We start from the raw sequence: 13,792 nt of genomic DNA, 5'->3' as shown, positions 1-13,792 counted from the left end.
GCTAAAATTAATTTACCTTAAGAATCTCCAACAGGAAATGTTAAAATCAGAAGTTCAACTTGGGGGTTTCCAGGACAAAAGCCCAAGTTCTTTTACATAAACTGTTTGGGTTTTTCTGTCTACTCTCCCACTTTGTCCATTGGTTATAACTTAGATCAGAGCTCTGAAAAAGACTTTAGACTCTTTTGCACATGAAAGTTCATTACTGACTCGTCTGAAACTGTGTGATGAACATCTTTTCCACAGTACCATAATGCCACTGCACACTCTCAGGGATCCAGAGCCTTCAGCTCTGCTTCTAGCCTCCCAGGAGTCGATCTGTACCAACATGCACCATAAAAACTGAGACTGTGGAGCACCCAGGTGCATATTCACGTGACAGAGTAAGTGGACATGTCACATCAAGCTTAGCTGCTCAGACTTTTCTTTGTCCTGGCTCACAGTGGCATGCTGGAGGCTCAAAGTTAGAAAACAATCCAGATATAGGTAGGTCTACTTTACACCACTGAGGAAAACTTTGCCAAACGGGTTTTCTAAACAAAGCCAGGATTAGACAGAATTTCACCCTCAAAATAAAAAAAAAATAAAAAATAAAAAAAAATAAAGGACAGGATAGGATAGGCTAACAGGAAGATTAAACCTGACATGAGGAAGGAAGTTCACAATTAAGGTAGCTGTCCCTAGCAAATTATAGCCTATATAAAACCAAGCACACATAAATAAACCAATGGCACCATGTGGAGAGGCAATGCAGAGATTTCTGATATAATCAGTTCCCTTTTCACCAGAGTAGGGCTTATAATTAAACTCTGGCCCTTCTACCCGCATTCTGCTCTGCACATATCTGATTTCTTCCTAAAGGACTAGTTAGTGGCTAAGACAACTTGGAAACCACAAGTTCACTGACCTCCCAAGCCAAGAGGCAACATATGCACATCAGCATTAGCTGCTGCTGGGGCTTGTTCATGTTCCACTCAGTACCCTTAAGGGTTTCCAGGTTTATCTACACAGTTCTTCCAGATCACTTTCAGGGGCTGCTCCTGGGCCTAAATAAAAGCTCAACACACTGAAACCCATAGAAAATGCCAATAGCCACTTTAAGAGATTCAGCTTGCCATGGACAAAGGGCCCAGAACTGGTGTGAGCTGCAGGTTTGGGCTCCATTATCTACTTACAGGACTGACAGAGTCCATTCTCCAAGCGTCAAGCTCCTCTCACCTAGGACAGGGCAATCATCTCTTCACATCTTCTGTGGTAATGTCAAGGGTTATATACAGAGACAGGAGTGGAAACACTCTGCCAATAGTAACAGCCCAAGGGAAGGAAGAGGCACCTGGGATTGCTAACCCTAACTGGCTTCCCTAGGTGACATCCTTCCTTGGCTCCTTGCTGCCCTCAGGCTAAGGCCCAGCCTTGATTTAGGAGGTTGTTAAGTTTCTCCCAATCTGCCCTCTAGCACCCTCTACCTTTACCTCTGGTCACATCCTCTACCACTGGCCAGGGAGCCAGAGTTCCTCCAGGAAGCTATGCTGGCCATGCAGGCAGTAGCCCTTGCCCAGAGAGTCCTCACTCCCATTCTAGTAACTCACCCCTCCTTCAGATTCTGACAAGTTTGCATGTAATTTTCTCCTATAAGCTCTCCTCAACCTCTCTTTGGTACTTTCATAACACCATTATTTATCCTGCTGCAGTCTTTCCTATTGCTGTATTAAAATGACTTGGATACTCTTCATTTTTTTCCATTCTCAAAGTTTTTCAGACCCAAAATGAAAGTGGTTGTGCCTGGAGAGATGGCTCAGTCAAGTATTTGCCCCCCAGAGTTCATATAAAACCTGGGCCTGGTGGCATGTGCTTATAATCCCAGAACTGGGCTGGCAGGGGCAGAAGCAGAGACAGGAAGATCCCTTATCCTCACTGGCTAGCCAGCTTAGCTGAATCAGCAAGTTTCAGGTTTAATAAGAGATTCTGTCTGATGAACAACAACCGAGGTTGACCTCTGGCCTCTACACATGAGTACACACATGTGCACACCCACATACAAATGTTGATAGAACAAACAAAGAAAATGCTGTGTTTGAACTGAGTAGTTGACTAGTTACTGGGTTTTTCGAGACAGGGTTTCTCTGTAGCTTTGCAGCCTGCCCCAAAATAGCTCTTGTAGACCAGGCTGGCCTTGAACTCACAGAGTCCCACCTGCCTCTGTCTCCTGAGTGCTGGAATTAAAGGCGTGCGCCATCACCACCACCTGGCTCCAGCTATCGCTTTATAAAACCCAAAAGTCCTTGGAGCCCAGATATCTGAATTTAACCCCTTCATTTTTTTCTTTCACAATATGTTAACCACATCCAGATTTGTACACTAAACTATTAGTTCCTTTTTAAAGCAAGAGAATTGAAGGTAAATGAGGTGTTGAGAGAAAGGAGACATGAAATCAGAGAGCCAATGCTCATGACAGGATTAAACAACACCGGACAATCTCTTCAGTGCTACAAATCTTTAGCCAGTCTACAAGAGCAACACAAGGCTACTACTTCCTTACCCTGACTTCTAACGTGTCAAACACTAGTGCCCACTGGTGAGAAGAAAGCATAATCATTAGTGGAGAATAAAAAGGGAAATCTAGGGGGCTGGAGAGATAGCTTAGAGGTTAAGAGCATTGCCTGCTCTTCCAAAGGTCCTGAGTTCAATTCCCAGCAATCACATGGTGGCTCACAACCATCTGTAATGGGGCCTGGTGCCCTCTTCTGGCCTGCAGACATACACACAGACAGAATATTGTATACATAATATATAAATAAAATATTTTTTTAAAAAAGGGAAATCTATTCTTCTTTATAGATAATGATTTAATAGACTGGCAAAATGCTGCTGCTGGGGGACTCTGAAGACAGGGAAGCTAGCAATCTTTACTGTTGAGGAAGCGGCCAGCCTAAGGTCCTTGAGAGGAGCTTGTGCAATAATGGACGGAAGACTGAATTTACAAGCAATCAACAAATAACAGTACAGGCAGTCATCATTCTCTCCTAGTGGATGTGTTCGTGTGCTTTTGTGTGCATTTAAGGAGATGAGTATTTCGCAATATCTCTTTCAGATAAACATAAGAAATAAACTAGCAGTTCAATGTTTGAGCAGCTGAGGAGACAAGAGAGATGGCTGCATGGTTAAGAGCAAGCACTGCTCTCTCGGAGGACCTAGTTTCAGTTCCCTGCAAGTTCCCAGCTTGCAATTCCAGTTCCAGGGGACCTGACACTCTCTGACCTCCTCAGGCATCTGAACACATGTGCTTATAAAACTCACACAGGCACACATAAATAAAAAATAAATTAAATAAATCTTTAAGAAGTTTACCCTGTATTTCATAGCAAAACTCGATCATCATTTTGGGGGATTGCCCTTCCATTTTACACTTAGGAAAAATGCCTGTACCTGGAAGGAAGCGCATAGCCATTGTTTTGCACAATACTACAGGTTGTGTTTACAGTAACTAAGAGACCATTTAAACAAAAAAAAATGTGGTAAATTAAAGGAGAGCACAACCTAAATTTACAATGTAATGGTATTTATCAAGGTTAAAGACTGAGAGACCAAGACATGGAAACATCTTTAAAGATAATCTATATACAGGTTCTATATTTTAATTTACAGTGAAATTTTACATATAGGAAATTAAGTACTTAAAATTTTCCATAAAAGCTTCATACTGTAGGGTTATAATATTTTAAAATAATGTAAGTAAACATAATAGGAAATGCACCAACTCAAATACTCTGGGTAACAGCCTCATTCCTGTGTCATTGCTCACTGCTGCTGGGACTAAGTAAGACAAGCATCGTTTTCTACCATCCAGCTCTAAACAATATGGAAGGGAAATAGCAAGAAAAGGTCACTATTGATTCTCAGACTGCCAGGCAGGAGTTTTCTAAATCCTCACCCAATGGTTAATTTTAGCTGCCAACACAAAGCAAGACACCAAAGAAGGAACAAAGAAACTGGTAGAAGGGCACAAGGTATGGTTTTCAGTCTCTTCCTCGCCCACGGCAAGCCCTTCTCCCCAAGTACAGTAGGAGTGGGGCTCTAACAATGGCCAATGAAATGAAAAAATAACCTGAGTCACTTTAAAACTGGAATAGAAAACTCTCAATAAAAAGCTGTTCTCTAAGCTGTTTTAGATTTTATCAGAGTACTTTAGAAAACAGTAAAGACTTCCTCGTTGAAAACCATACAAAGTAACCCACCCCATCCTGATTCATAAACAAAATCCTAGCACTCAGGAGGCAGAGGCAGGCGGATCTCTGTGAGTTCGAGGCCAGCCTGGTCTATAAGAGCTAGTTCCAGAACAGGCACCAAAAGCTATGGAGAAACCCTGTCTCGAAAATCCAAAAACAAACAAACAAACAAACAGGGTACAGCTGGCCACTGGCATTTCACAATGCAAGCTTTTCACCTTTCTATTGGCCTTTATGTATCTACATGTGTTTATGGAGATAATGAATACTTCAGAACACCTATTCCAGATAAACATTGCATCATGTCATAAAAAAATACATGTATGTAACTCTGCTTTGAATTAGTTTACCCTATATTTCAAAACAAAACTTGAACAGTCAGATTGTCCTTCTACTTTATATATCAGGAAAAGTATCTGTGATTTATTAAAATAAGTATTGCCTAGTTTTTCAACAAAACAGCAAAATTAAATATGATGTGAGAAGCCCTGCCAGTCCAAACTCTGGCAGCCAAAAGCTTTGGAACTTTATGTATTGCCTAATCTCTCTGTGGTTGACTTTTACCAGGATGAGATGGGATTCTACACCTAATTCTGCTTTTTGCAAAGCACCTTGAAATTGTGCCATGCTCGGGCTGGAGAGATGGCTCAGCGGCTAAGAGCATTGCCTGCTCTTCCAAAGGTCCTGAGTTCAATTCCCAGCAACCACATAGTGGCTCACAACCATCTGAAATGAGGTCTGGTGCCCTCTTCTGGCCTTCAGGCATACACGCAGAAAGAATATTGTATACATAATAAATAAATAAATATTAAAAAAAAAAGAATGTTTCCAACCCTAATATTAAAAAAAAAGAAAAGAAAAGAAATTGCGCCATGCTGCCACCAGCTGCCACTGTGGTCTATGTTAGTATAACCACACACCTAAATTTGATGATCATGATACCACAAAGAGCTTTTTTTTAGCATTTACTCTGGGAGCCAAGAAACAAAATTCTGGACTGAGGAGGAAAAGAGCTCCTGGGGACCATCCAAAGGTTCAGCAACAGGTGAGCCTATTTAGCCGGGTTAGGCCCTACAGTAAGGCAGCAAGAAAGCAGCTTGCATGGCGGCTGGGAAAATAAGCTACCACTTCATGTGGCTTCCCAAAGGAAGCCCTGAGCAGCTAAGCATCAAAATCTTATTAGTTTCTTTTTCAAAGAAGCCATTCCTTTCAGGTTCTTATTCATTCAATTCAAAATAAGAAAAATCCCCTAACTTAAAAATTGAGCATAGAAACCACATGCAATTCCAGTTCCAAAGATGTGACACCCTCTACCGGCACCTGCACACACATGTGAATATGTGAATATATACTCAAACAGACACACAAATAAGAAAAATAAATAAATCTTTTTAAGGAAAAATGACACATCATTACATACAATAAATCTAATAATTACAGTCTATATTTGTTAATACTGAAATTTAGTCATAACATGTTGCATGAACAATAGCCACCTGCTCATGTTAGAAAATAACATATGTGCAGGAAGGTGCCACCCCACCCCCCCCACCCCGCTTCCCCATGACAGATGTTAGGAATTCACCACCATCCTCCATCTTGCTGGGCTCAGACAGAACTTCAGATATCCACAGAAAGTAGCCTTCCAGCAAGCCACACCAACCTACGGACAGTGGCATTTCCCTCACAGTGCTGAGTACCCCTCAACACACTAAGCCAAAAGACGCACTGAGTCTTTAAAGAAAGCTGCCTCATGAGAATTTACCTCAAGAAATGCCACAAAATGGCAATTTCACTGAAAGCATAAAATAGTAATTTCCTTTCTTTAATAATGACAGAAAACATAACTGTATGCATTAGTTTTCCTCTAGATATAGGCTATCTCAGTGGTACATAATTGGTTCTATATAATTATAATAAGCATATATAAAATAAATGTTTTAAAATAGAATTTGATTGTATTCAGTCCAAAAGTCCAGCTTATTCCTAATCCACTCAGTACCCTGTGACTCAGACAAGTGCTGTGCAGGACACAGACACAAACACAGCTCCATCTGCTAATTAAAAATGGGCATGAAACTGTTAACAGGCATCTGTTGCATTGTTCGAAGCTAATGGGCAGAGACAAAGCTGAAATGGCTCTTCTAATACACACCCAGTGATTTCACTCATTTTCTGTTTGGTATTTATGAAAGTGGGGGGTTGGAAGCAGGCTGTTAAAATGGCTTATTATGCACACCAAGAGATAAGTGAAATCACTTTTATATTCTAAAACTGATTACAGGAAGGTAAACAGCATTTTACACTAGAGAAGACAGCATTTCTATATTAACAAGTCAAATTAAACACTTATTTCAATTCAGATATAATCTAGTTATGTCAAACACTATGAAAGACAAAAAATTCATGCAATGCTTTCTCTACAGTCCGTAACTGCTTTCACAATCATCCATCTATCCATTCATTCACTGCACACTTCTATAAAATAGGCCTTGGAGATTTACTGATTCTGACTTGATTCTTGTCTTGGGAAACTCACAGACCCTGAAAACTACGTACAGATGATCACACTCCATCACTGATGAATCCGCTAAGGCCAGAGAATGACTTCCTCATCCTGGGCCTCCACTCTAGGAAGAGGATGCAAACCCATCCGACTTGGGACCTGCTGCACCCCTGAATCCATCATGCCATCTCCCTGCCACCACATTCTGCTTCACCTACCTAGAAACTGAAAGTGACTAAGGGTTTATTCATGAAAACACAGTCCTGATGAAGGATCCATTTTCAAATACTGTAACTACTATTCATCCTTGACCACCATGCCTGGTTTGTAAGTAGGTGGTTCACAAGCCTCAACTAACCACAGATATGTCTGTTTTACCAGCACCACAACACGGTTTAGCTACTTTTAAACTACCCATACGTTTGTGGTTTTCTAAGAAAAGTTCAGCCTATCTCGAGGGCAAGATTTTCCAACGTGGCAATGATAACGACGCAGCTGGGAGACATACATTCCCTTGGCCCAGCTGGCCAAGGTCCACACCTCTACCACCTCCCATTCAGGAACTTATTGGTGCTTGCACCCTGACCCAGGCAGGAGCAGCTGATAATCTTACTCTGATTTTCTCGCTTCATCTTCCCACAGCTGTATACATCTCTTGCTCCACATTCTGACTCACTATCTAGCATCTACTCCTCCATCTGGAACCCTCTCCTCATCCTGCTATGAGAACCCTTGCCTGGAAAATGTTCCAGGTGCCGGCTACAACACACAGGAGCGCTGATCTGCAGCAGAGAGCTGCAGGCAGGTGGCAGAATAGACCCTGCGGCTGCCCCAGGCCAAGCCTGCAGCTCCTATTATCCTCATTGCTGCTGCATCCTTCCTTCCAGATTCAGTTCAAAAATCAATGACTAAATTTTTCCTCATCTTCAAAGACTAAACTTATTTTCCTCTAAAACAATATCCAAACTGATTCCCCTCTGGCTTTTTTCAGTAGATACAGACAGCATTGCTGTTGTTGCCAGTGAACCTGCCCCCAACTTCTGCCTACAGAAGGGTGGCTGAAGCTCTTTAGTAAAGAACACTTCAGACAGATCCACATTCATATGCACCACTCAGTTTACCCATGCCTGCATTTCTAGACAGGTTTTCTCATGGGCTGGAACACTCATCACGGAGAGGAATGCAACCCTTTATCATCCACCACTAAGTCCCACTTCCGCCTAACATTGCTATCAACACTAGCACTGAGAAGGGAAGCCTACCCAAGAGCTCTGAAAGAACATGGCATTAAAATAAGGCTTTATGCACAAAATGTTCAATTTGAACTTGCATGTTCTTTGGTATTTTAGTTTGAGAAGTTGAAACCAAGAAAAACAACTATGAAAATGAAAATTGACTTCTATGTATCTGGCTTATGCTCAGCCAGATGTTGATATAATCTTGGATAAAAATGTAAATATGACAGACTGTTTTTCAGTTAGTAAGTCTTGATAAGTTTTGAAAGGAGAACAACCAAATGCAGCTTTACATTTTAAGCAAAGGTCAACAAACTTGTTCTACAAAGAACCAGTCAATTAGTAAATAACTTGGAGGGTCACATATAGTCTTTGCTGCTGTCATCTTTAACAATTTCTTTAAAATGTAAAAGCAAAACCAAAACAAGAACCCCATTTGATCCATGTTGTTAACTGACTCAAGGCAAATGAACCCAAGACAAGACTACAATGGGACAGAATACAATGCCCAAAAGTGTTCTGCAAGCCGGGCGGTGGTGGCGCACGCCTTTAATCCCAGCACTCGGGAGGCAGAGACAGGCGGATCTCTGTGAGTTCGAGACCAGCCTGGTCTACAAAGGGAGTTCCAGGACAGGCTCCAAAGCTACAGAGAAACCCTGTCTCGAAAAACCAAAAAAAAAAAAAAAAAAAAAACAACCAAAAGTGTTCTGCTGGCATTTAGCATTGACAACTACCAATGTGGGGCTACAAAAATGATTTCATGAGTTATTTCACATGTGGAAGGAATGTTAACGACAGGGTGCACTATGATCTCTTGACCTGAAACTCCAGGCCTGGAAGAAAGGGCAAAGGCTATGTATGTGCCAAGTTATCCCCATACAGAGTCTCTCAGGACTATTTCCCTTAACAGACTGCTAATCAAAGTGGAAAACACCTTACTTTCCCACATACACAGGCACAAACCTAATGCACAAAGTGGAATTACTCTCTGGAAAATGTCTTTACAGAGAGGATCACACTCGTATGCAGTGACAAAAGGATAAAGACTTGGATTTGAAGCTTCACCGATAGTTCCACTGAAGGTAGAGTTTTGCATTCATAAAGCTGGGACAGGGCATAAAGAAGATAATTTCTACAACTCTCTCTCTGATGTCAAACAATGACTATACTAAATAATGAAACCACTCAGGAAATACTTAACAGGAAGAAGGGGGCAGGGAGGAGGAGAGGCAGCAAAGGGAGTCGGTTTAGAAGGCCCCATTACAGGGCAGAGTACTGTTCTCTCTCTGTTCTACCAGCGCCTTGTTCAATACAAGGCCATTTCAAGATGTCAGGGTGCCTTCGGATCAATTAAAACCACACACATCCCACAGGGAACATAACATATAGTAAATACTATCACTATTTCCTACTGTCTTATATTTAAAGATATTTATCTAAGTGTTAATTATGATTATGTAAGGGATGGGACAGGAGTCAATCAAAACTTTTTCAATTTTCCAATATAAACTAGAAAGCTAGTTAGTTGGTCTGCGGCATTACACCTGTAATTCCAAGAGGCTAAAGCATCCTTACTCCATGGTTAACAGGTATTACCTGACTGATAGAGCAGAAGATTCCCAGTAAGCCACGTGAAAGAAAATCTACCGTTACCCTGCCAAAGTACAGAAAGGACTCAAAGTCCCAAGCCTTAGGGAAATGAAAAGTATATGAGACAACTTTATCCGGAACCAAAATAACTGTCTCCTCTTTCATGACACCAGAACCCCCATCCACACAGCCTAAGGATGGAAGAACCTCATTTTTAAAAACACTGGCAAGACACAAAATGAAAGCATGCCTTCATAGTAAAAAGCAGACACGGGACCTATCTGCCAAACACACACAAACCCCAGGCCTTCAGAAGGACTCTCTCCTGGGGTGTGGTGCTTATCAAGTCTGTCAGCAGGGTCACAAGAAGACCTTGACAAGCCCAGCCATAGAAAACTCTAGAGTTTACACAAATGGACACTTAAATTATGGTGGGAAAAGATGGGTCACCAACTGTCACCTCGACCACCTCAGATCACCTGGAGATGCAGTTTGGGGTTTGGCAGGGAGTGGCACGGCTGCTAGAAATGTGTTTGCCGTCAGCGAGGGGTGATGGGACTTTTCACTAGAGTGCTACGAACTTCACCCCACTGTTCGAGCATGGCTGCAACTGCAAAGCATTTTAGTTTCAGCTCTAGAAGGTGTCTGGCTGTCTACTACCACATCCGTGGGAGCGCTGGGCCTAAGTAAGAGGCATGGGATCTTCCCCTCCTCCATAGCAACTGAAGAACAAACAGCTTGAAGCTTCTTTTTCACCCCATTCGCCACACAGAGAGTACAAAGACCAAGAGTTCCCATGAGATTCACCACGGAAAATCTATCTCCTAATCTAAGCCATCGAAGGACACTGGTTTTAATAACTGCTATTTCAATCACTAAAAATAATCCACTCAGAAAAGAATCGAATCCTTCACTGTGAAATGTAATATACTACACATACACATACACAAAAGCATAGTAGGGGGAGGGCTTAAGGGATTAAGTCCTGCGCCTCACCCATGTTAAGCATATACTGTATAGTATATGAGTATATACAGTATACTGAGTTAAATCCCTAGCCCAGAAAAGTAATTTTTTTTAAAAAATACTATGTTAAAAAAAATACTACGTTTGTATAGTTAATATCCTTATTGGAAATGTAGAACAAAGTGTGGAGGGGAGGTAAATCTATTGTGGGGGAATCCAAAGAATTTAACAAACTGTATCAGTGAAATTTATTCATTTTCTTTTTTTTCCTTTAAAAAGGTTTATGTGTACTGTGTGCATCTGTGTTTCAGATGAACACATGTGAATGGAGCTGTCCAGAGACTAGAAGAGAAGTTAGTTGCTCTGTAGTTGAAGTGACAGGCCTACGGGCATTGGTGAACCACCTGAGGCGGGCGCTGGGAACTGACCTTGGGTCCTCTAGAAGTGCAGCAAGCACTCTCAACTGCTGAGCTACTCCTCTTGCCCATGTTTGCTCACTTTCAAGGCAGGAGGAAACCCTGAGTGAACCCCACACAGAATAGACAGAGGCCTCCCCACTCAACTTGTTAGGCCTGTCCTTTACCATCTGTACTGCAGTATGCAATCAGCACTGAACCAGAGTTATTTGGGGTTTTGAAATTGATACCAAAAATGAATGTCCTTTGGTAGCTATACCAGCTTCCACCAAGCCTCTTACAAATACACTTGCGAGATGCAAGATGACATTTAAAATCTGCTTCCTCAGAAAAGAAAAGTCCCACTCAAGACTAACTGCCAAGAACTTGCAACTCAAACTTCCTTAAGCTCAGACATCACAACACCCAGATTTCCATTCAGACTGTATGGACGAAATCAGAAGAAAACAATATACCTACTTAAAAGAATATACAACTAATTAAACATAGATTTGTTCTTCTGTTTTTTAATTCAAGTATATGAGTGTTTTTTTACATGTGCCCATGTAAATGTCTGGTCCCCACAGAGGCCAGAAGAGGGTGTTGGATCCCATGGAACTGGAGTTACAGGCAGTTGTGAGGTGCCAGGTGGGTGCTGTGAACAAAACCTGGGTCCTCTGTAAGAGCAGCAAGTCACTGAGGTAACTTTCCAGCCACTTGACCATACTTATTGCCAACACACTGGTTCCCCATTACTTGTGGCTCACTTGGAAAACCATTTGAAAAGTTAACTAAGCTAGTACTGGAAACTAGAAAGATCACCCAGGCAACCAAACAGCTGATACTTAGGGAACTTAATTGACTGCAGCTATTTAACAAGGAGAATGATGTTAAGGTTATTCTACCGAAAGCTTAAAACAAGTTTTGATTTGCTTTTCAGGTTGATAAGTTAAAGATCCAGTTATCTGCACACAAACGTCTTTAACTACAGATATAAGAAGGACAGCTCCCAGGGACGAGTGGAAAATGTTTTTTCTTGAAGTAATTGGGAAACATATAGAATGCTGTGATTCACCTAAAAAGTAATTAGAGTCAAAGAAAACTATATAGGGAGGCAGGTGGAATATGAGCTCAATCACGTGTCTTGGATGTTACTAAATACTCAAGCTCAAGAATTTAAAAAGTTGAGACACACTGCTTCCCAAGAAACAGAGTGAAGGGGTGAACAATAATTTCTGAGCACATCATCCCAAAAGTCGCCAGCCCTCTTAATACCTATTAACATGCAGAAGAACTTAAAACACTCCATAGACATTACCCCATCATTAGTCACTTTTAAAATCTTGATTCAAAGAAGTCAAGAGAAAATGGGAACCAGCGTTCCCAGTTACTGGGGAAAGTCCTGAGCCCCACGTTTTCCATTTCCTCTCTTTTCTCTGCTCAGCCCCTGCACTACGTCGGCTGCTTCCCCTTCTCCTTTCTAGCTAACACCCAGCTCTCCTTTACTTTCTCCACCAAGTAGCCTCATGCTGCCCTCTGGTCCTCCTGAGCCCTCTCCCATCCACAATTTCCTTCTGCATTTTCTCTTGGCGTCTCTGCGCACACCTTTACAGCCAATGTCGCTTCATTCCTTGCCTCCTGAACATTCATTCATTCCCCCCAATTCCCTTCTGACCGCCTAGTCTCATTTCTCTCGTCCCTGGTGTCCTCTGTCCCTTGACTTCATTTGAAGCCCCTCTTAAGTCCGCAACCCTTTATTTCCCCCTTCACGTTTCCTTCCTCTTTCCTGTCTTTCTAATCCATGTTCGTATCCATTCTACCCCTCCTTCTCTCTTTCCGTACAATTTCCTGTGTTCCCCCGATTCTGTCCCTCTGGGACCCCTCTGCCGCCGCCCCGGAGCCCCCTCGTGTCTCCAACACCCCTGGTTCCCGACCGTTCTGGTTCCCCGTCCTCCGCCCACAGCCCCGCGTCCCCGCCCGCCCCTCTCGCCCTCGCCCTGCCGGCTCGCACTGCCCTCTCGGCGGCCCCCGGGGTCTCCCTCCCGGGGCGTCAAGCCCTCGCGTGCCCTCTCCCAGGCCCCTGGGCACCCGCCCCCCGTGTCTCAGCTCCTGTCCCGGGCCGCGGCCGCTCCCTCACCGATGGTGGAGATGAAGGTGGTGTTGAAGGCGTCCTCAGAGAAGCGGAACAGGAGGCAGGTTTTGCCGACGCCGGAGTCGCCGATGAGCAGCAGTTTGAACAGATAATCGTACGTCTTCGCCATCTTCTCGCTCCGGCCCTCTCTGACCGCGGAGAGCAAGGAGGCGGTGGAAAGAGGCGCGGAGGGGGCCTCGGGCGAGGGGGCGTGTCCGCCGAGGCGCCCGCGGCCCGCCCCGCCTCTAGCCCCGCCCCTTGGAAGGGACCGGCGCGCCCCGCCCTGCCCCGGCCAATCCGCCTGCGTTTTGTCATCATCTTCCGCGACACGAGGCTTTATGGGATTTGTAGTATTCTGGGAGCGCCTCGGGCGTGCCTGGCCCGGGCTGTCCAAGTAACCCCGAAAGATAACAAAATCTGCATGATGTGGAACGGTGCACTAGGAGTTTCCTCTCATACTGGGAAAAGACACTTTGTTTTGAATTCCTCTTCTCTCGCCTTGGGAACTTGACTTTGTCGGTTTTTTGTTCGTGGGGACCTTTCAAATCCAAGACTTCGAAATCTGAGTCCCGCAGTTCGCGTTATCTACTCGCCTGATCCCGGAGCAAGGAAGCTTTCTTAGAGATGCGGTGGTCCTCAAAATCTGCGGATTATCTGTAGAGTATTATCCTGCTTCTCCAGTTTCTGCCCGGGTTCCTAGGTCCCTTTCCACAGCCCTTCATTGATAGATCTCAAGAGAGTGA

General features: G+C 43.4%; 1 protein-coding gene across 1 annotated transcript in view; it reads right to left on the bottom strand.

Annotated features, from left to right (window-relative positions):
• The window catches only part of Rab8b (RAB8B, member RAS oncogene family), a 67,964-nt gene extending 54,677 nt beyond the window's left edge, over window positions 1-13,287 (bottom strand). The window contains exon 1 of the mRNA XM_041679646.1: window positions 13,056-13,287. Within this exon, the coding sequence (XP_041535580.1) occupies window positions 13,056-13,179 (124 nt within the window). The 5' untranslated portion in view covers window positions 13,180-13,287. The remainder of the gene's footprint in view (window positions 1-13,055) is intronic.
• Between the last annotated feature and the right edge of the window lie 505 nt (window positions 13,288-13,792).

Source organism: Microtus oregoni, unplaced genomic scaffold (genome assembly GCF_018167655.1).
Source record: "Microtus oregoni isolate MIOR12 unplaced genomic scaffold, Mior012 000032F_ref0000030, whole genome shotgun sequence".
Classification (NCBI taxonomy): domain Eukaryota; kingdom Metazoa; phylum Chordata; class Mammalia; order Rodentia; family Cricetidae; genus Microtus; species Microtus oregoni.
This window is presented reverse-complemented; position numbering and strand designations above follow the sequence as displayed.